General features: G+C 39.0%; 1 protein-coding gene and 1 long non-coding RNA gene across 5 annotated transcripts in view; both read left to right on the top strand.

The window, feature by feature from the left end:
* antxr2a (ANTXR cell adhesion molecule 2a) overlaps nt 1-5,764 on the top strand; it is a 103,752-nt gene extending 97,988 nt beyond the window's left edge. For all 4 annotated transcript variants that reach the window (XM_088429162.1, XM_088429180.1, XM_088429171.1 and 1 more), the window contains one exon: nt 4,951-5,764. In XM_088429162.1, the coding sequence (XP_088285288.1) occupies nt 4,951-4,986 (36 nt within the window). In that variant the 3' untranslated portion in view covers nt 4,987-5,764. The remainder of the gene's footprint in view (nt 1-4,950) is intronic.
* A 13,864-nt stretch (nt 5,765-19,628) lies between these two features.
* The window catches only part of LOC148429108 (uncharacterized), a 50,642-nt gene continuing 46,748 nt past the window's right edge, over nt 19,629-23,522 (top strand). The window contains exon 1 of the long non-coding RNA XR_015866671.1: nt 19,629-19,773. This is a non-coding gene — a long non-coding RNA (uncharacterized LOC148429108). The remainder of the gene's footprint in view (nt 19,774-23,522) is intronic.

The raw sequence follows: 23,522 nt of genomic DNA, 5'->3' as shown, positions 1-23,522 counted from the left end.
TCCCAATGAGTAGATTGGCCCTTTGACTGCCTATCCAACCTTATGGTTGAATTTGAACACAGTTTTTGTCTTGGTGGGGAAGTTAAAGGGTTACGGTAAATGAAAGTTCTAAAAAAAAAAACAATACATCTTTTGTGTAATCTGTCTTTGCAATTTATTGTATTGCGTAACGCATTTAACATACAATATTGATAACAGCCATTGAAACGTGAGGTAATTAATTATATAATCTGTTAATTAAATAAAAATGAACTTACCCAATGCTGTTAGTTTTGTCTCATGGCTTCACATGACTTTTTTGTGGGTCGATTCATAACAGACATGCCTACCAAATTTTAATATGCTGGGAAGGATAGCCTCTAGGGGCTAAACATACTGTATGTCTAAATATTTATTTCTGAAGTGACAAATCGTTTTATTGTGGTAGACTTCCTTTCTCTTTTTGAGCATGACATTCTTGAGACTTTCTTGGTGGATCAGCAGATAAAACAATTCATAGGACCTTACTGTAAGACTTGTGACTTTAAAAGGTCCAAGGTCTAAAACAATATTTTTCATGTGCTATTTTTAGGCAATGACCTGACAACAAAATTTCATGTTGCTAAGCCGAACTAGCATCGGGTCAAGTTAGTTAGAATTTGACGTGAAATGTCTGTTTGCAACCAAAATCGTCAATTTGTTTGCTGCATATCGCTACCCGAAATAGTAGTAAACTTGGAGCATCTCGGCCGATAATACCACGAAAAGACCGTTTGCAAAACGAAAAGCACGTTTAGTCGGAACGCTGCGGTCGTACTTGTTAAATCCCAGCTTAGCAAATCTGAAAAGTATCTGTGGTGCTTGGAAAAGCCAGCAGCTTATTGCTGCAAAATAAACATCATGCCCCTGGATTACACATCGACTTTTTCCACGCCGCAGATGGACCATTGTTCCTCAATGATTCCATCACACTTTGTTTTGCTATCTATTCAGTGGAAGTAAAGCATCCATCAGTTCACTTGACAAGCCAATAAGAAAAAAAAAAAAAAAAATAGCATTTGGATGGCGTCTTAGTCGCCATCAAGCTGTCAGTACAGCAAGCAACACATGGCCGGCTAATTTACATTTGTACTTTTTCTTTGATTTGTAGAGCAGGCGGGATTTGTTCATTATTTACAAAACCATGCAAGGAAGGTAACTAAGTAACTAAACCAAGAATTTGACACAAATTTCTTTTTCTTCTTTATGATTGTTAAAAACGGTTATTTGTTTTTTTTTTTAATGTACTTGAATTCCATCTGTTGGAATTATTAGCGGCTATGTTTCGTCTTTGCCGTTCATATTTCTGAAAATTTATTTAATAAATTATAGGATTAAAAAGAATGATATTAGTCGCTTTATTTAAGTGATTTTTTTTTTAACACCTCCCTGTGTTCATTGACATTTTATGAATATTTTAATAAATATGTAAATCAAGAGTAAACAAAAGACTAAACAAAATTTATTATAATATAGAACATATACGTTTTGGTAACGCTCGCCCATTTTTTTCAGTCAGCAGCCACTTATATGTTCATTCATGACAGAATTCATCTTGTCTCTGTTATTAGTGGAGCCATTTATGATTATTTTTTGAATGTGCTGTGTATTAAATGAATAAATGAAGTAACCCGGGTGGTCCCTGGACTTCTCGCGTCCGTCAGCCGTCCATCTCGCGTCCTGACTCATGGTGCTGTCTCTCTCGGGCTGACGTTGCGTGCTGACGCGTTTGGATGTTTGCTTTTGAGGTCCGAGTCCGGCGTTACTCGGCCGATGCCAAACTGCCATCAGTTCATCCCGACATCTGCACCATTAAACCCCCCCGGAATCCACTCTGATGGCATTTGATGTGCCTTATTTGTTGACTTCGCGCCTGCCAAATAGTGAGCCAGCCATGGACGATCCGGAGCACGCCGAGAGCCTCCGCCCAAGGCTAAACTGTTCTAATTTGTTTGAGGCTATGGTAAACCTCTGTTTATTTGGATTGTTTATTTTTGGAAATATATGTCGCTCTAGCGCAGTGCTTCTCAAATAGTGGGGCGGGCCCCCCTGAGGGGGGTGGGGGGGGGGGGGGGCGTGGATGGTCCAAGGAAAAAGGCTTTGTTTTTCTTATGTGGAATGTAATTGCAATAAAGTTATAATTTTCATCGTTTTCTTTTAGTTTCAGGCGCTTTGGTGCACTTGCTTCTTTTTTTTCCGTTTTAGACTAAGCTGTAACCCGTGTAAACGCGATAAAAATAATTAAGTTGTTGAAAGTTGATTTATATTGTGTTTTTCTGCTGTTAATGTTAAAAAGGATACATGTGTAGGTATACTTAAACAATTTTCATCAATAATAATCTTATTTATAGTCAGTGCATGGGGGGGCAAAAAGTTTTCTCTTTTCTAGAGACACTCCTCTAGTGAAGTCACATCCATAAAAAAATGCATCATGAAGATGAATTAAAAAAAATATATATTAATCGCTTTAGAGCACAGGTGTCAAACTCGAGGCCCGGGGGCCAGAATCGGCCCGCCACATCATTTTATGTGGCCCGCCAAATGCTGATTTGATTTCAAGAGATCTAGCTTTTGAACAGTTTTTACCAGCCTCTGATTTCAAAACTAGGTAAGGATGTAAATACGCGAAAATGGTGTTTATTAGACATGTTTTTCTATTTTTAAGTCCTAAATTTTTCAGGATTTTAGAGAAATTCAGAGGTATGTTAAAATTTAGGCAATGACTGACTTTTTTAGACTATTTTTAGATGTATTCCAGCCCTCTGACAGAAACTATAATTACACGATAAAAATTAGTTTGACACCCCAGCTCTAGTGTAAGAGTCACATTTTTGGGGGACCTATATTAATCGTAAATTTCCAAGAACACCCAAAATTCCTGTATCGTAATCATGGTCGTCAAGTCATATTTATTTATATAGCCCTTAAACACAACTCAGAGCGTTGTTCAAATGTGCCTTTTCGATTATTCAGTGTGCCCCAAAGAAAATCAGGAATAGAGCCCAATTCATCAGGCAGTTCTGAAGGAAACAGTTCTAACGCAAGCTGGTGAGCTGTTAAAAGAATAAGCGGGGTTATCGGAGGTTCTAAAGTCAGGTTCTAAACTCATCTTTTAACTACCAGAGGATTTTTCTTTTTTGTTCAAAATGCCGTACCTTAAGTAGAGTCCCGCGTTGCATTGTAACCACATATAAAATCCTGGTCGGATAATCCCTGTTTGAGTTAGCAGTTGGACAATATTTCTGCTTTTGGTGCATTATCGCCACCCTTTCTCATCTCGCCTGAGTCAAAAGTAAACAATTCTCAAATTGTAGAAACTAAGAGTTAAAAGGTGTCAAAAAATAAATACTCAAGGAAAGTACAGATATCTGAAAATGTACTTAAATGGGAAATACATGTAAAAATCAGTTGTTACAGTTGTTCTTGCAGTTGCTTCACAATTTAATGGTGGCTTTAATGGTGTAGACATCAGGGTGACATGTTTTGCAAAATAAATAAATGTGCATTTATTTCCCCTTCATGACATGTAACAAAGTCTTTGTACTTAGTTACTTTCCACCACTGAAATTGATTCCACATCAGTGACACAAAATGTCATCTAGGTGAACCACTACACAGCACAATGGCGTTTTGTTTCTGTTTTGTAAACGTCTCTTGTAGAGTGTGTGCGTGTGTGTGTGTGTGTGTGTGTGTGTGTGTGTGTGTGTTCGTGTAGTTGTGTGAGTGTGTGTGCATGTGCATTGTACATGCTGTTGAGGGATTTGCAGTGTGAGAGCTCCCTCTTGGTGTCGACTAGACAACTGTTGGCAAGCATGCACTCTCTCTCTCACACACACACACACACACACACACACATACCTATTTGTTTGCTGGCTTCATACACTAATATCAATACAAGAAAAAACATACTGTAATGTTAATCATATATTGTTCACATGTGTGAGAAATAAGTGGTTCATGCTTCAGTTTGAATCCAAAACAAACTTCAAAATGTATGATCATTATCATGCATATACAGTAGTGGGCTATTTAAATGTATTTTATTCGTTTATGCCATTTATTTGTATTGTAACAAAGGATCTTTGGAAATGTACTGTAGACCATAGGTTCTCACAGTGGACCCCCAAGACTCCTTGACCTGACTTCAGGGAGTCTGGTACATAATTTGTGTTATAGATTAAAATATTTATTTGTGTAAATTTCATTCTACTTTATATGAAATTGTGAATGTATTCATGACTCATCAAAAAGGCAATTAATTTAAGCAGTTAAATATATTTTGAAAAATAATCATGTCAAATGTGTCAAATAGACCCTGGTCAGCCACGTCGTCATCAAAGAGCGGGAGGACCTCTGCTATCTACTTAGTTTTGGATTCCTTTGTAAGACTGGACACTTCATCTAGCGAGGAAAAGTCAAATAAAAGCTAAGCATAGAAAATAGGAGGAGGAATATATTTGGATTTTTTGAAAACTGATGGCAAACAAACATTTTTTGGGGTGTTTGTTTTGTTTCTGCAAACATTTACAATGGGGGTCCTAGGAAAATTTGCTTTCCTGACTCAAAAAAGTTTGAGAACTCTTGCTGTGGACAACTTAATATTGTAGTATTACATGTAGTATATGTAACAATAGTAATAGTAGTAACAGTATAAAAGAATATATAATTGCCTCTAATTTAAAACTTAAACGACTTTTTAAAAATTCTAGAAATTTCACTATCGACAATCCCCATGTTTTATATCATTTTTTTAACACAGTGTAATTTTTTATTGTTTACATTCTAGTATTTTTACTATATATTTTTTTTCAAAATTTCACTTGATCATGACATTGAAATGATATCACCTATAGTTTGTTGCCTGTTCTTTCAATGAAACCTTTTTTTTTTGCCCTCATTTGAAATAATGAATTTTTTGTGTGTTGCCTTTAGGGTCGCTGCATAAATTTCAGCCGCGTTCAGCGTTAGAAGACAACGAGGACAGTGATGACGACGAGACGTTCTCCGCCATGGACCAGAGAAGAATTTCAAACTTTTATCTATATTTATATCTTCTTTGGCATTGTTCCTGCCACTTTTTTTGAAATATCATATTTAATATTATCCCACAATAATCCTGGGACACTGAATCCATCGCAAGCATATTGAAGGAAAACAAAACAAAAAAAAGAGTTTGATGGAACAATCCCAGTGGGGGGTGGGCGGAAGGGGACGGGGCCCCCCGACAATCATGCTTGTCTTCCTCTCGGCGACGTCTCGTCACCGCGGAACTCGCCCACCCGCCTGCCGGGCACACTTTTTTTTTTTTTTTGCACGCGTGACGGGTGGACGACAGAACGGACAAGACTGACGCCCCCGAGGTTTTCGGACTCCGGCAAGACTTTGCCCTTCCCAAGACACCTTCCCGCCCATCGTCAGGGAATTAATAGAGCGTAGCCGGGGCCGCGGCCATACTCGTCTAATTATTGGCCTTTCTTTTGTCCCCCGTCCAAAAATCTTTCCACTTCATTTCAAAAGTTATGATGCACTTTGTACAGATTTCTGTCTTGAGGGTTTCGCCACCAAAGATGAAATATTGAATGTTTTTTGTATTCGCTTTGGCACACTTGAAGTCAGCTTACACTTAATTTACAGTAGTTGGCAATCAAATCAGCATGCGCCTTTATTTTAGGACATTATAATTGTTTCAATTTGTTATGGAGTTTTGTCATATTTTTATATTAAATAATATTTTGGAAGAAAAAAATCATTTTTGACATTTTGTACGCTGCGTATTAAAAGAGCCATGCTTTGTTTGGGCAACACCAAAAATGTTTGGATATTCGAAGGCAAGACAATTGGCCTCTCCTTTTGTCGTCAAGAAATTAATAGAGCATATTTCGGCCGCAGGGCCCGGCCTGCCTGGGCGGAGGCTACGAGCGGCCTGGGCGGGGCAACGGATGGATGGACGGACGGACGGACGGATGCTCAGGCTTTTGAAGGATTGATGCCTTGAATTCGCTTGACACGTGCTGCTGCTCAGCAAGGCGTGAACTTTTTTTTTCTTTTTTTTCTATTTTTAAAGGGACACAAGAAATTGAAATGTTCATTAAAATAATTAGTCGCGCGTGAAGTGACCTGTTGCCGAAAAATGGGGGCATGTGTGATACGAAAAATAATCTATATTATGTGTGTATTTATATACTGTGTGTGTGCATATATATATATATATATATATATATATATATATATATATATATATATATATATATATATATATATAGTTATGACTACTTTAAACTACTGGACTGTCTCCCTTTCAACTTTTGAGGAATCCCTTGACCTGAATGCCAAGAAACAAGAAAAAAAAAATACAAAAAAAAAAGCAAAAAGGGGAGCACGGCCTTTGTCGAACGCGTCCGCACTCCAAACGCAAACCCAAAGCAACGGATGCGACGGACGGATAAGTATTGTTCATTTCCAGAAATGATGTAGCCTATTTTTGCTCGGCGTGCCCACGCCCCAATCCCAAATGACGGGGCGGGGGCGAGCGTGGGGGAGGGCGGGCAGGAGGGGGTCGCTTGTTGTTTCTTCTTGGCCATGTGAAGAAAAAGACCGGAACGACGCAGTCACTTTTGCGATTGGGCCGTGTGGAGATTGGAGTGGAAAAGCTGACAAGGCCGCCTCCCATTTGACGGCGAACGCTATGGACAATGACCGGTGGCGGCTGGCCGACCGCTCCCTCGCCCTACCGCCCCCTCGCCCGACCGCCTTAGCGCATGACACCAAAAATAAGTCCAAGCGCCGTCAACGCCGACATACCCGTCTAATTATTATTCCTTTGTTCGCCATACGTCCAGACTGACTTGTGACGGCGGACGTTTTATCCATTGTCTAAAAAGGAACCAGGATAGATACAAAATAGTCTCTTTTAATGGCGACAAAATATTCGATGGCATTATTAAAAAGAAATGATGAAATGTGACTGATTTTTGTGGGATCAATTTATCACCCGAAATTAACCAGGAATCGGCAGAAAAAAAGTTTTGATTCCGTGGAGAACAATTCTGATTCTGCAAAGACCAGTTCTTGAGTTTCCGTTGTTTGAAAAAAACAAAACAAAACACCAGTTATGCGATTCAAGAGTTTTATTGTCACATACGCCACAATGAAATTCTTATTCTGGAATTAAAATGATTGTCATTTGCCTGACATCTGCCAAATATCGCCTGATGGTTAAGGTACAATGTTTAATATGGCCTTTATTTGGATTTTGGAACAAATTAGGCAATTTACCTGAAAAGTGTGATTCGCTATAAGAATGATTCGGGATACAGACTGCACTCTGGAACGGATTAAATTTGTATCTATAGGTTCCACTGTATATTTAGGATGGAGATGCATCTTTACCGGTCCAAAAAATATTTCTTTAGCGGCTCATCCAGCCGCTCCCAACTCACACTTTCACACGCGACATCTTATTCGGGAAATTTTGTCAAAAAAAGAAAAGTTATGAATTAGTCACACAATAAATACATATTTGGTGGCGCGGTGAATCGCATGTCTGCCTTACTTTTAAAGGAACCCGAGTTCGAATCCAGCTGCCTACGAACTTCCCGTGAGGAGTTTGCATGTTCTCCCCCAGCCCGCGTGGGTTCTCTCCGGGCACTTCGGCTTCCTCCCGCATTCCGACAGCATGCATGGCAGGTGAATTGGACGTACTAAATTGTGCTGGGTGCGTGAAAGTTTGTCCGTCTCTGTGTGCCCTGCAATTGGCTGGCTACCAGTTCAGGGCGCCCCTGCTTACTGCCCGCTGGGATAGGCACCAGCAAGCCTGCGACCCTCATGAGAATAAGCAGCTTTAGAAGATGGATGATTACGGATATCTTCCAGTCATGAATTATTGCAACATACATTTCCTGTATGTCTTCAAAACTCCTTTTTTGACCAACTATTTTAAAATTTTGCTAACTAAGCCAAGTGTTGAATTTTGAGGTCAAATCCATAGTGAGTGTGAAGCAAGCATGTGTGAGTGTGTGTGTTTGTTGTTTTGTGTCCATATTTACACGCATGTGCTGGTGGTGAACATGCTAAAGGGGATCTTTAATTGGGCCCCTGCAGATTTATGCGCCCCGACAGGGAGCGCCATTATACATTGCTGTTTGTGTGTGTCTGTTTCGGTGTGTGTGTTTGGACAGAGTGGACAATGTGCAACCTCTCCCTCTGTCCAGTCACCGGAGGCCTGGTACACACACACACACACATATGCACATACGATCCCTCTAAGGTCTTCATCGCCTCAAAAATCAGGTCTCGCGTTTAGAAAAAAATATGCACTAACGCACCTTCTGCTTTGTCCGCATTTGCGTGCTACTGTGTGTGTGTATGTGCATGCGTGCATATGTGTTGCTTGTATATGTGTGTGGGGCAGTTGCAAATGTGTATGTGTGCGTGAGAGACTCTTGAAACCCTAACTAGATGAAAAACCAAGTGTGAGTAAATGTGCATAAATGGGCATATGGATTTAAACTAGTGTTAGCTTTTCATATTAAAAGTCTGATTATTTTCCAGCGTTGCATGTTAGGGTTTTAAGCCTGTGTTAGGGTTTTTAATTCGAACTTTAAATTAAGAGTTTGAAGCTTAGACATTGTCTGGCGACCTGTCCATTTTTTTCGCGTGTTAGAAATCAGTAGGCGTTTGCCGGTGTTTACCCGCCTGGAAGCGAAGCGGCGCATGAGGGCGACAGTGCGCTCGGGACTTTGCCGCCGTCTATTTTCAAGGCGACGCAGGCGGTGCGGCAGCTAACAGCTAGCCGCTAAATCCGCCGCTGAGCTGATGCCACAAGGTTGTGTTTTGACAGCGTGACGCTCCGCATCCTCCCGCCCGCCCGAGCCGTCTGGCTCGCCGGGTTGCCCTCGTTTGCACAGGTGCCGGCGGAAAAACCAAACTTGGCGGACCTCCGCCAAGGCAGAGGGCCGCGGTCTCTTCCAGCTCGTAATGTGCGGAGACGCAAATGATACGAGAAAATGTCAACATCCATAGCCCGTCTGTTTATCGTTCCATTAACATCCATCCATACATCGTCCCGCTATACACCTAAGCTAGCGAGGCTAGCTCCAGTTGCCTTACGTCTACAAAATAATCAAACGGCTTGCTTACACAATGCTAACATGCTACCAGCATGAGTGCACCTTAATAGCTAGTTGCACTTTAAAGTTTATAATAATAAAGCGAGAGAGGCTTACTATCGATCATCACTTAAGTTTGGCCAACTAAGCTAGCTAGGCTAGCTATGTATCTGTGTTGGCATTAATGCAGTACAGTGGGCCCCCTGTTTAAGAGATTAAGCCGTCCCGCTTTTGGGGTCGTAAGGCGAATTCGCCGTATGGCAGGCAATCCGAACCTATGTTAATTAGCTAATGCGTGTAAAGCTATAGGTAAAAACATCAAAATTGTATATACGTATTAAAAATCGGTGTCAAAATAGTATTGTTTGTACTACTTATATAATATACATGCATACAATTAAATAACCATTAAAAAATATAAAGGATTTATTTACCATTGAGCAACGTGAAAGCTTGTAATGACCATATTCGCTAGAGAGGGTAGCCTAACCTAGGCTAGCTTAACCTTCTTCGTATTTTTTATTATCTCTAGCTTCGTTTCAATATAAATCATCTTCTAATTCTCTCTTTAACATCACTAGCAATCTTGGGACCCATGGCCAACCAATTAAAGTTGGAATTAAGCACTAAAATGCATTATAAATCCGTTTTTGTAAGTACTCGCAGCAGAACAAAGTTGTAACGTTCCGCCATTTTGGAACGAGTGACTCCGACCAATAGCAGACCAGCATCTTAGTGTTTCCGCAACGCCGACCAATAGCAGACCAGAATTGTAGTGAGGTAATCTGTGACGCTTGTAGTGACATATGAGCGCGGAGTGAGTCACACACACACAATGACCACCATGTTCGTAAGGCGAAAATAATGGCGTAAAGCGGAGACAAAAAAAAAACTACGGTCTTCGTCGTACGATGGAAAAAAAAAAAGTAAGGCGGGGACGTCGTTAACCGGGGTCCGCTGTATCTATTAACCTGTCTACTCAACTAATTGATCGAGCTCATCTTGATCATCTATCTATCCAAGTCTCATTGAAGATCACCTGTCATGGCAGCTCAGCTAGCAAAACTTGTTCCATTTGCCCGATATCTACGAAATAATCAAACAGTACAGCTCGAGCTTATTTTCACAGTTACCATGAAGCTTGCTGTAAAAATAATGTTATTAACTTGCCATCCAAAATGTGTTAACCTTAATAACACTAAAACAAGACCTACTTACAATCCATGTTCACTAAGTTTGGTCGATTAAGCTAGCTAGGCCAGTGATGTTACCCATCCTATTGATCGAGCAATTTTTTTTTCTATCTCCCAGCCATTCATTGATTCATCGATTCATCTATTTAACCACTCAGTCATTCTTAAAGTCGACTGCGGTGGCAAGGATGTGTCGGAGGGAGCGTGAACGCTAATGCTACAACATCATACCGGCGGCCCATCGGCTTCCGGCGGGCCTCGTTCGGGCCTCCGCCGCCCGAGCCGAACCGAGCAGGCGGCCGGCGGACGGGCCCGCGAGCCGATCGCGCGGCGGGCCGCGGTCACCTTGCCGGAAGCTCTCCGCGTGGCGCTTTAATGAAGGCGGAGGGGGAGCGTGTCCGGAGGTGTTGTTGATGAGGACGAGGATGATGATGTCACGTCGGGCTGGCGCGAGAGGCAGCAGATCGCTTCTGACTCGGTCAGCAGATGTTTGGAAATGGCACTAATGTGAGCGCGCTGCCGCCTCGACAGGAGGCGGGGGAAACTGATTGTGAGCAGAAGTGAAATGCAAACAAGACTATTTTTAGCCCCCTGCCACTGACCAATGAAAAGCAAGTAGACAAGAAAGAATTTTTTTCTTTAATTGCACCCCTGAAGAAATTTGGTATATTTGTTATAAAGTCAAAATTCATACAGAACTTGAAGGAAAAATATAATACGCGAGTATTAGACCCCTCAAAAATTATAGACCAAAAATTGGAGTTAAAACTGCATATTTAGATAAAATATTTAGATAAAACGTGCATATTACGCTTAGATAATGAACCAAACCACACAAATATTTCCAAAAATATGATACAAAAAAACTTAATATTATATTATTATTTTGTATTATTATTATAGATACACATTTGTAAAAAAATTAAAAGCTTTAATTCTAATTGTAAAATATAAGAACACATTTTATAAATGTAATACAAATTGATAGAAGATCAAATAAATGTTTTCACTTGAAAGACGTAAAAATCATGCAAAATAGTTAGATAAAACTACATCATTCTATTTAATAATAGACAAAATACTCTGAATAGATATTAAATAAAAAACGATTATACGATCTATTTTATTTTACTGATGTTAGCACAAGTCGGAGGTGTAAAAATAATATATTGAAATCATTTCCTTATGCCAATGCAATTTGCTGATGGCTCCAAGCTGTTTTCGACAAACGAAAAAAAAAAAATCCATGGATTAGCGAAGCTTGATCCTCAGTGAAGGACAACGCGGGTGAAAGGTGGCGAGCCGCGCCGCCCTCCGATTGGTCCGCCAAAGCCAGGCCCCCAACGGTGACGAGCAAAAAGTGTTCACCTCCAACCGGTTAATCTGACCGCTAGCCATTAACGCCGCACAATAACATGTGGACTAATTATAAAAATGGACGTCAACATGTTTGTCACCTTGGACAAGCAAAGGGAACAAAGTGTTAGCGGCCAAAACATGTTTGTGGATGAAAGGTGTGAAGTGTCATTATTTGGACCCTTCAATAAAAGGATTTAAATGCCTACTGTGTATTCGCGAGGGAAAGGGTTTTAAAAACGAAACACTACTTTCCCCTAAAATATTTTCATCAGTCATTGCTAGCTATATTCGTTTTTATTATTATTTATCTAATACAGCTATTAATTCATTATAAATCCCGGGGATTTACATGAATCTGAACTGTTGAATTTCTCCATTTAAAAAAAGTAATTGTACATTTTAGATGCTTTATATATTTTCTTATAAAGACATAAATATGCAAAGTATTCATCTAAAGAAGTGTTTTTACATAGTTGTACACCAGTAAGTATTTTTAGATGGGGTTTTTTTCCGCAAAACATTAAATGCCAACCTGAACAAATATGGAATACTCATTTTTTACATACTCATCAGTAAATACATGACATCCATAAAGAATCATTAAATACAACTGAAAATATCACAGTTAATGAAGTTTGGGTGGGGATGGCCATGGTTTGACCCAGGGGTATATTCATTCTGTAAATGATTCAAAATATCATGAAAAATATATTTTTTTTTACCTCTTGTCTTTCTGACTGACATTCTAAAAAGATAAACAGAGAGGTTACCTTATTTTTACATTTTCAATCGTTTTTACCCCAGAGATCTAATAGTGTAGTTTAGTGAATTTTTTTAGCGACATAACTTAGTCATGTTGCAACATAACTTATAGCGATATAACTCAATGATGTAGCTTAGCAATATAACGTAGCGACATAGCATCATGACATTGCTCCATAGCAACGTAGCTTATTGATACAGTTTAGCAATGTAGATTAGCCGTATACTTTAGCAGCGAAAGTTTAAGATAGTTTTTAACGAAATAGCTAAGTGATGTTGCGATGTAGCTTAGCAATGTAGCTTAGCAATGTAAATTAGTAACATAGAATTATGACATTGCGCAACAACAAAGCGTATTGATGTAGTTTAGTGATGTAGCTTTCCCACATTATTTAGTAAAACAGCTTAATGAAGTAGCAATTGAGATTGTGACATAAGTTCATGATATCGCATAGCTAGCTAGCATTGAAGTGACACTCTTAGTCACGTAGATTATCCAGGTAGAGGAAGGATCTGCGACTCGTAGTTCCCACAAGGTCACCTGACTTTTTGTTCATGTAATGTCTTTAATAATGACTCCGTTTTCCGCTTTTTTATGTCATGTCTTTAATAATTGCTGCGTCCGCTGGTCATTCCCAATTGAGTGGGCCCTTTTAACGATCCTGCGCGTCTTTAAGATGTTCCATAATCGTTTTCATTGGGCCCAATGTCGCCGATCAATCTTGACCTACTAATCGTTTTTTGTCGTTTTTAGCCGGTCCCTACACCTTTGACATTAGTTAAATCAGTGCTTCTCAACCTTTTTTCAGTGAAGTACCCCCGTGAAATGTCTTTTCAGCCAAGTACCCCTTAACCAGTGCAAACTTCATTTGTATTTAGAAGAAAACTGTCAAAAAGAAATCAGTTTATTATTAATAAATGTCCACAAAAAAATCAAATCAACATATATATATATATATATATATATATATATATATATATATATATATATATATATATATATATATATATATATATATATATATATATATCCACAGAAAAATATTCAACTTAAAGTGTCCTCTTTAGGGGTTACGGTAGAGATCTGGTCACAAAAATGACTCATTAATAAAAAAAAAAATTGTCCACAAAGATAATCAACATAGTGTGCCAAACCTGTGCTCAAAAAGAAATAGTTATAAATATCTGTCCACAGAAAAATATTCAATTTATAACATTAACTTTTGGAATTACAGTATAAATCTGTTCACAAAAATAAATCATTTATTTATTTTTTGGTAGTGTGAGAGCTAATTTTGGAAACTTGATATGTTTTCACCATCCGGGTGAAATTTCAGCTCCCTAGTGTCATCTTTCAATGATTTCCCCCTTGATGTAACGATCAAAGGATCGGACAAAAGTTGCACCAGGGTTAAATTACTTCTCCATAGAGTCCAGAGTTTTTCTAATTGAAGAAAACGTTGTATGTTATCTTTACGCAATCTTAAAAAAAAATACAACGGCTGCATATAAAAAGAATGAAAATGATTCATTTCAATAAATGGAATATCTTACATCTCCAGCCATACTGAATAATGATCAAAAATACATTTTTTAACATATGTCCCATCACGAGTGCAATGACTTTTGGAGAAATTCTTTGCTTGCGTCGTAAAAACACGGCCCGCACACACAAAAAACAGATTGGACACTGGGACTAAATCCCTCCATGCGGCCCCCCTTTGGCCTCCGTTCCAACAATCATATTTGATGTTTGCATCATAATTGAGATGATGTTGATGATCCTGTTTGGCCAAAGGAGATTCCGCCGTGCGGGATTAGCGGGAAGTCGGGAGGCTTAGCAGGAAAAAGGCCAGAGGAAGGAAAAAAAAAAAAAGAAAAACATTCAAATCAGGCATGTTCAAACGGGATTGGAAGGAGGGGATGGCGTTTTCATTCAAATGAACTTTTGAGAAGGGCCGCAGATAACAGGGTCACAAAAAGAACACAAACGACTCGTTAACGCCGACATCTGGATACGCGCGGGCTCAGGATGTTTTCAAAATACTGTTTTGAAAACTCAAGCAATCTATCTAACCGTCACGTAACTGCCAAACGAAGACGCCGTTGGAGTGTTCAATGTTAATAACGCCCTGCAGTGAACAATAAGCTTGTTTCAGAATAACATCATGGAGCTGGAAGCCACTCATTCCATTGAAAAAAAATGTTTGCGCTGACATGCTGTGGGCTAAAACAAGCCACCGTTAAATAACATCATTAAAAATATCAACACTTTTTTTTTTTCCAATGTGCCTCGGGGAGACAAGCTTCCGTCAGTCCAAAATGTCCAAAAAGATGGGAACTCACACCCTAGCGCTCTTGTTTTAATTATGAGGAGTCAGCCGATGATTACATTTCCACGACACATACGCCTGATCATCACATTTACCACTTGAAGGATGGTATTCATTAGAGACATGCCTGCCAGTTGAAAAGATGTCCGTCGTGCTCATATTTCTGACGGTAAGCTGCCGAAATATTAGGTACACTTGCGCGAGCTGACGGAGGTCAAAGCGAAACAAAAAAGAGCAAAAAAACAACGTGGGAAAATCGACGTAAATGTTCTGATGTCAGTGAAAAATATTCAGATTGAATTTCATACAGAACTTGAAGAAAAAATACAATACTTGAGTATTAAACCCCTAAAAAAAATACAGACCAAAAATTTGAGTCAAAACTGCAAAAATATACAGCTAAATATGCATATTTTTTTTTAACAAAACCACACAAATATTTCAAAAATATTACAAAAAATATATTTTATATTTAATATAAACATATTTGTAAAAAAGAGTTAAAAGCTTTAATTTTTAAATGAAAATTATAACAACAAAATTAGAAAACGCAACACAAAATACTGGAAAATTTGGAAAATTGGTCAATAAAAGTGCGAATTTACAAAACGGAAAAATGTAGAATATTTAATGACAAATACATAAGACTTTAAAAATAAAACAGCAACTACAAAAATATACAACTGATTTATAATCTGCATTTTTAAAATAATTAAATTAAAAGAAACAAAGATTAAAAAAAAAAAATACTGAAAAGAAAAATATAGAAATCATGCAAAATACTTGACAACTATCAAATAGTATTACACCCCCAGAAAATGCCAAAAGAAATATTAAGATAAAACTACATAAATTTATTTAACAATGGACAAAATATTCAGATATTTAAAAAAAAAACAACAACCGGACAATAATAGCAAAATATTTGATGCACAATGTGAGTATATTTGTAAAATAAAATAAAAAAGTTTAATTTTAAATTTGAAGATATTAGAACACATTGCAATAAACAGTTTAAAATACTGGAAATTTGTCAAAAAATATTGGTTGAGAAAACCACAAAATTAAAATAAAAAGTGGAAAGGGAGAACTTTCAATGCAAGCTACACGCGTTTCAGAAATTATACAGTTTGAGAGAAAATGCAAACATATATACGATAATAAGCACGTACGAAAATAATACAAAATAATACGAAAATAAGCATGTATATATGAAGAATTAAAACTAATCAAACCTTATGAACTATTTTTCCACACAACAATATTAAACAAAAAATGAAATGCAAAATCATCCAAAATACTAATAAAATATTTTTAACAAACTCGGAAAAATACATTAATTTGACAAAATATTAAATGTGATTTGGGATAAAAAGTATCCAAATGTTGAGAAAAATTGTGTTAATATGCAAAAAATAAATATGTACCAGAATTAAAAATATATACATTTTTTAAGTAAATAAAGTTAAAAAATATATCAAATTTTGCAGTTTATTTGGTATTATGTGAAAATGTAACACAAAAAAGTGTTCAACGTTGCCAACTCGCCTCTCTTCCAGTCAGATTGGAACATTTTCTCTGCCTCGTCGCCATGGCAACGGCATCCTACCATCGCAAACATGTGCTGATGTTTAACACCGGCGCAGAATCGGCACCCACCTGAGTGACACGGCGTCCATTTTTCATGCCAAGCCATGAAAAATGAACATTTCCTCTCGGCGTGAGGAAGATGCGAGCGGACGTCCTCGCCGTCTCCGGTCCTGGGTTTCTGCGCCGTCCTTCGCCGCGGCCCCGCTGTGGGGCTCCGCCGTTGACATTGAGAGCATGCGACAAAGCCCGCGCCCGTGCTGGACGGCGCCCCCTGCAATATTAACTCTCATTTGCGCAGCAGCTGTGGCGAGCTGAGAGCATGAAACATTGAAGGAAACAGCTGCCCGCCATCCGCCGCCGTTGCCGCCGCCATTAACACGCCCGCTCGGAACCCCCTCCCGCCGCCGCCGTCGCGTTATACTCTGCCCACCAAAAAGGCACTGCTGTTTCTCAGTGTGCGGCCTGTCGCCCGGACCGTAGCGCACCTCGGCGCTGCGGCGTTAAATAGGATGGAAAATCAGAGACCTTTGAACCCTGGTGCAGTGTTATTGCAGGGTCCTTTTTTTCCACCTCATTCTCACGGTCTTTTACCCGACGGACGGCGGGCTCCTCCCGGAGCGATAGCTAAGCGGTCGCGCCATTTTGAACTTTGACATGTGCTCACTGTCTGGGTGAAATTTCAGCTCCCTGGTGCCGTCTCTCGATGCCTTCCATCGGATGTCAAATGCCTTTCGTGTAAAGATCAAAGGATTGAACGTAATACAGTGGACCCCCGCCGTACGAAATTGATCCGTTCCGGAGTTGGGATCGTAAGGCGAAATCGGCGTATGGCTGATAATAAAAATCTATGCTAATTAGCTAATAAAGCTTAAATCAGCTTAAATCATCAAAATTGCATATACATATTAAAGATGAGTAAAAATAGGATACGAAGTGCTACCTATATATAATATACATGTACGCAATTAAATAACGTCCTAAATAAAAAAATATATAAAGGAAAATTGACATTTTAATTACCTTTGAGTCACGTTGACTTGAGCTGTTTACTTTCGTAATGCCTATCGAGGGTAGCCTAGCCTTCGTATCTCTTGATTATCTTCAGCATCGTTTCCGTACAAATCATCTCTCTCTTATATCACTAGCATATCGTGGCTAACAAATTAAAGTTTGAATGTAGCACCCGTAAAGTGGGAAAAGCTGTCAAAATCATGACCCAAAAATGGTCAAAATATTGCGCTAGGATCAAATGTACGTAAAAAAAATTTTTATTACACCAATACACATAAATGAAAGATTATGTTCCATTGAACGAGTACTAGGCAGATTGGATTAAATATGATGTCAATATAGTACTTTACTGATTCTAGTCCATTGCCTATCATATCTTGATCCAGCCTATTTATTTGCGTCCACTGTTGTGTCTATTTTGTCTCAGTAAGACAACAAAGTGAACAGTATCACATTCATAACAATCCACAATTCAAAATACACAATCAAGATCGTAGACAACAAAGGTGTTGATATTGGACACGGAGGCTCGGTTGCGCGGCTCCCCGAGCGTCGCTTCCACGCAGACGTCTGAAGCGGCGCGTTTGTTGGACAGGCGGCGGCGTCCAAAAACAATTCCCTCTAGGACGTCCTGATTCACTTTGGCTTTAACAGGAGTAGCGCTAGTGTTAGCAGGGGAGCATTAAAGCGAGGCTGTTAGCATGAGAGACAGCTCGGAGTACGGCGACAGGACATGGCCCCAACCTCCGCCGGGACCCTTACCTCCTGGTCGTCCTCGTCGCCGATGAATAATTGAGCGCAGCCAGTGTACAGTGGTGGATGATATTCAAACTGTAGATTAGTGCTGCAGTTATCAACTGTTTTTGCTATTTAATGACTTTCTTCTCTGGAAATTTTCGTCAAATCTCTTTCCATTCATGTTGGTCTGAGACGAAGCGGCTTATATGTTAAAAATTGATCAGTAGGAACAGCGACTGTCAGCGTCAAATTGTGGACAGTCATTTATGTCTATAACTCCAGCTTGCATGGAACGCTGCTCTAGCTGCTAGCTAGAGGTTAATTTATGCTAGCTGCAGCTGTAATAGAGCCCGAGCCACCGCAAACGTTGGCAATTGGCGCCGTATTTCAATGTCAGTATAATGAAGCTGTCGTTTAGCGCCCTGAATTGGAGATTGAACGGTATTTTGAAACAATCTTTGTTTCTGTCGAGAGTCGCTAGCAACACTTGGAGTAAGAAAGATTACGATGTTACCCCACAACTTCAAGATAAAATCGTACCAAGGCATTTGTGTTTGTATATTATTTGGTGAAATAAGGTTTATTTTGAAGGTTTTTTTTACTCTCATGCTGTCATACATTTTTTCAGCCAATTGTCCAGGGGAAGAAAATGAGGACTTAGATTACTATACAATAGTGCCGTGCGATAATATTGATATGTTGCGCAATGCGCGTATTGCAATACAATGTTCAGTTTCCAATATATCACGTATCATTTTTGAAAAGCCTTATTTTCGTAATATTTCTTTTTTTTTTTAATCAATCCGCTCCAGAGTGGCTCTCGTATCATGATTTTTGTCATATTATGAATCGTGTTTTACATGTAAATCATTCAAAAACACCACATCAACTGTTATAATACATTATCTTTGGAGAGAGGCGAATTTCAACACGTCCCTCAATAGCCTCGTACCCCCAACCGTGCAAGTTTTAACTATAGAGACCTACTTCTTGACAAAAGATATAATATTGTCAAAATTCCTTGTCCCGAACCGTTGATATATGCCATGATGCAAAAGACATATTGTACATTAAGATGATGGCGACAAAATGTAGCCAGTGTGGATTAATGAAAAATTTGACCCCTGACCATGAGCAAGTTAGCGTTATGACACGATGAACAGTAAAATGTTCATATTTGACATGTAGTGAAACAACAATTTTCAGAATGTTTAGCAAGACATTCATTGGATTTTATTATTGTTTCTGTTAGTATTAATAATAATAAATATTATGATTTTATTTGATGTCGTTTTATACAATTTCTACATTTTTCTTTTCTTTTCATATTTATTTTATTTTTATTTCATTTTATTTTTGGCTTGACGCTTATTGCAGAATTTTAACTAAAATTGAGAAATTAATTATTAACGTGTGAATGCAAATTCCCTTTATATGCTGCCATTTTTATTTTATTTGTTTTAAAGCCTTCATTGACCTGTTACGCATGCTTTGACCTAGGAGGGGCAGTGTGGTGCACCCTTGCAGATAACACACCTATGAATACCTCCATGAATGAACTCAATGAGTAAAAGAAGAAGAAAGTAACGGCCAAGACACCAAACAAAGAAGACATTGGCGAGGAGACTGCATTGAGGATCAAAATGTTTGACTTGGAAAAAGGTAAGAGCTCACTGGGTCGAACTAAGAAAATAAAACAACATTTTGGGAGGTGTTGACAGGTGCGGTGGGAATACATATTTGATGGTGCTGAAAATTTCAACATTGACAGGCATTTGAGCAAAATGTGTAATATAAAATCGTGTCCAAATGTTCCAGTTTTCAAAGTTTTCTCATCATTCCACCATTCAACGCCTCTCCCTGCAGCGTTTTCGCCTTCACACGCAATTTCTTCAGGAAGTGCACATTTTCTATTTGATATGATAAATCCCGAATTAATCGCAAGACATACGTCACACACGCGAATGTAAATACATACAAATATGAAAGTAGGTATTCTAATCTTAATCCTTGGAAAGGATGGAGCAGGCCTAATCTGATCCACACGTGTGATCATCATCATCATAAAGACATTAAATCGCAGTCAAACAATAACACAAATGAACGCGCTGATGCTAGGCTATGTTAACTATTATAATCCTAATGCTGAGTACAGCTTCGTTATCTAGTTTAGGGAATTAAAATCTCCGCAAATAATTTATATTAAAAATACATTTCAATCAATAAATCACTAATCTACAAATTTAATACGTGAGCGGGAATATTTAGCGGCAGCACACAAGCTAAAAGTTGGCATGATGCTAACAGTAATTTAGCTCATGCACAACGTTAGGTCTAGATTTTGGGATTTACTACACCTGAAACCCTCAGTTGGAACTTCTAATTTGAAACTAACCTTTTGGGAAAAATCTCCACCCTGTCATTAAAAAAAAAAACTTAACTCTGTCGTGAAATTGTAATTTGGAAATTGTACTAAACTTTAATCATTGACATGATTGAATTATTCCCCAATTTAAAACATTTACTCTCATGGAACAATTTACTAACCCTAACCCAGGATTAGAAACCTAATTTGAAACCCTAACCAATGCTTGGAGCCCTACCATGATAGTCTTAGTTTGAAACCCTCATTTGGAACTTCTAATTTGAAAATCTAAACCCTGTCTTTAAAAAAACAAATTAAATCTTACTGTCTCAAAACCTTAACTCTAATTTGAGATCATTGCCTGTCGTGAAATTGTACTAAACTTGAAATCATTGACATGATTGAATAATTCCCCAATTTAAAACATTTACTCTCGTGGAACAATTTACTAACCCATTAGAACCCTAATTTGAAACCCTAACCAATGCTTGGAGCCCTACCATGATAGCTTTACTTTGAAACCCTAGTTTGAAACGCTAACACAGACTTAAACTTTTAGCAATGCTTGAAAACCTCATTAGAAACCCTACCTTAATTGAAACCCTAATCCAATTTGAAAAAGTGGATCTAAACTTTGATTTCAAACCCTAACTTGTTACCTTAACCCAGACTTGAAATCCAAACATGAAACCCTTACACTTACCTTAAATATTGTCTTAAACCCCAACTCTATCTCGATTTCTTGTTGAAATAATTTAACCCAGGTTTGACATAAAAACGTATTTGTAACCCTAACTCTAACATCAAACCTTACCTTTTGATTTTTAGATTAGGAAACTCAACTTTCTAATTAACACTCTGATTAACATTTAGCATAGCGACCATTCCCGCGTTCTTAATTCCCTAGCTGATCACCCTCATTGACATTGCGATATTGATTGTATGGCGTGAAAGCGGGATTAAATCGGCACTCTCAGCATGCCGACAGGGATAAACCAGGGGGGGGGGTCCCCCGACCAATCCCGCCCCCGTTAGCGACACGCCACTCACTTTACAGTAAGTGGGGATTAGCTTGCACTCCATTTGGAGCTTTTGTTCACTCAACAATCAAAGCCAGCACTTATTTATACGCTTTGAATGTGACAGGGCATGAAGACGTCTTTCTAATTTGTGTGTGAATGGAAAAACTGATATCAAAATAAAATGGGGTGAGACTGACATCTTAATACGTTTTGCATGAATGGATATTGAATCTAACCGGATACCCAGAGATTTTCATTATATATGTGTATGCGAATGGACATAGGTTTTAGTTTTTGCGCTGGGGCAGATGGATGAATTTGCCATCACGAAGCTGTCTGCGGCGTCTAATGAAGACAAATGTTTTTGGAGGGATGATAAACAGGAAGTCTCATCGCTCAACGCCGTTGAACATTAGCCTTTGCGGGGGCGGAGCCAATGAGACGCCATTTAGTATTCGGAAGAATGGCTCATAAAGCCTAACGAGCGTTTTGTTTCGTGGGTGCTAAAAATGCTAATGCTAACGTTCATCTTGAGGGAGAGGTCGCTAATCATGACGATGACGGGTCCTGCTAAAATTTCACGGTTTGTTTTCCCAACGCACGCTAATGGACGGACACGTATCGATTATACTGCATATTTACATAACTTTATTTGGGGGCGGTGGTTTTGTTCCAGATCATCCCACAAAAAGTAACATCCGAGACATAGAAACGTCCCAAGAAAAGAGCAAACAGTTTATGTTGCGAGTGGACCAAATTGTGGCTATTATGTGCATTAGTAGCAATTTTATTTGATTTCTTTTGGGGTGGAGACCAAGCCTGAAAACATCTGTCAGCGGATAACAAATGACCGCTTACAGATGTTCCTTTAATGCGACCTGTCGAAAGGAAAACTCCCCTCCCCGCGAACAACTAAATGTGGCATTAAGCATCACCTTCTGCTTTTATCTCGACACAAGATGGAGCCTAATGCATATTTAGCCTAGCTTAGCTTAGTTTAGCGGCTAAGTGAAGATGGAAAGTGTAACAATAAGCCACGGATTTAGTGGCAACAATAGCAGCAGCCTACATTTGACTTAATCTTCGCTAGGATTAGCGTGCGCGGCTAACGGCGGAGGATATCAAAATGCATTTTTTTCCCCCCGGCGGCGGCGACGGGGGCACGGCGGCACATTTTTTTCCCGACTTTCCTCATATGCTGATGAATTATCCGTACCCGTCGCCATTAAGGGTTGGGATGTCACGACTTTTGTATGCTAATGGCCTCCTTGGGTTTCCAAAGAGCTTAGTTTACGTTCAGTCGTTTTTGTTCGTGTGTTTGTGTGTGTGAGAGAGAGAATGAACAGACACGTTAGTGATTTTACGTCTTTGAATATAACGGAAAAATGGGCTTTTCTACTACTAAGATAGTTAACGATGTCAGTTGCAATCGTAAATAAAAACTTTAATGAAATTTTTAAGAAATTAAAAAGTATAAATAGTAAAGATTGATTACTTAATGACAAAATAGTATGTGTTCTTCGTCATGTTCACGTTTTTGCTGTTGCATTCGCCGGGGGCTTCGCCGGATTAATAAACGTCTCGCTTCTCCCGGCTAATACTCCCGCACAAGCTAGCAAACGGAAAGTCACAGAAAGGACAAGCCGTGGCTACGCTAGGCTAATTGCTCTTGATGAATCAAATGGGCAACCCGCTCTTCTTATTATTGCAAGTAGATAAATTGCACGGCCAGTACTATGCTGCCGGCTAGCGATAGGGACGCTAACAGCGGGATAGCATCCGTCACGCTAAATAGCTCGCTAGATTATTGCGCCGCGGCGGCCATGTTGCATAGATAAGACACGGGGGGGAGGGGCGGGACGTCGAGGATCCCTTCTCGCTGACGACGCAGAGCCAAGGGCAACGACGGATAAGTAATGTGTGGATTATTGCAATTAGCATGGCAAAGTACTTACAGGGATCAAATTAAAAAATTCATTAAGGTGCACAGTTAATTAAGGAAGACTTTTGGGGGCGTACGGGAT

The sequence above is a fragment of the Hippichthys cyanospilos genome, chromosome 1 (assembly GCF_059441005.1).
Source record: "Hippichthys cyanospilos isolate Australia breed blue-spotted pipefish chromosome 1, RoL_Hcya_1.0, whole genome shotgun sequence".
Classification (NCBI taxonomy): domain Eukaryota; kingdom Metazoa; phylum Chordata; class Actinopteri; order Syngnathiformes; family Syngnathidae; genus Hippichthys; species Hippichthys cyanospilos.
The sequence above is the reverse complement of the archived record's forward strand: the minus strand, read 5'-3'. Positions and strand labels throughout refer to the sequence as shown.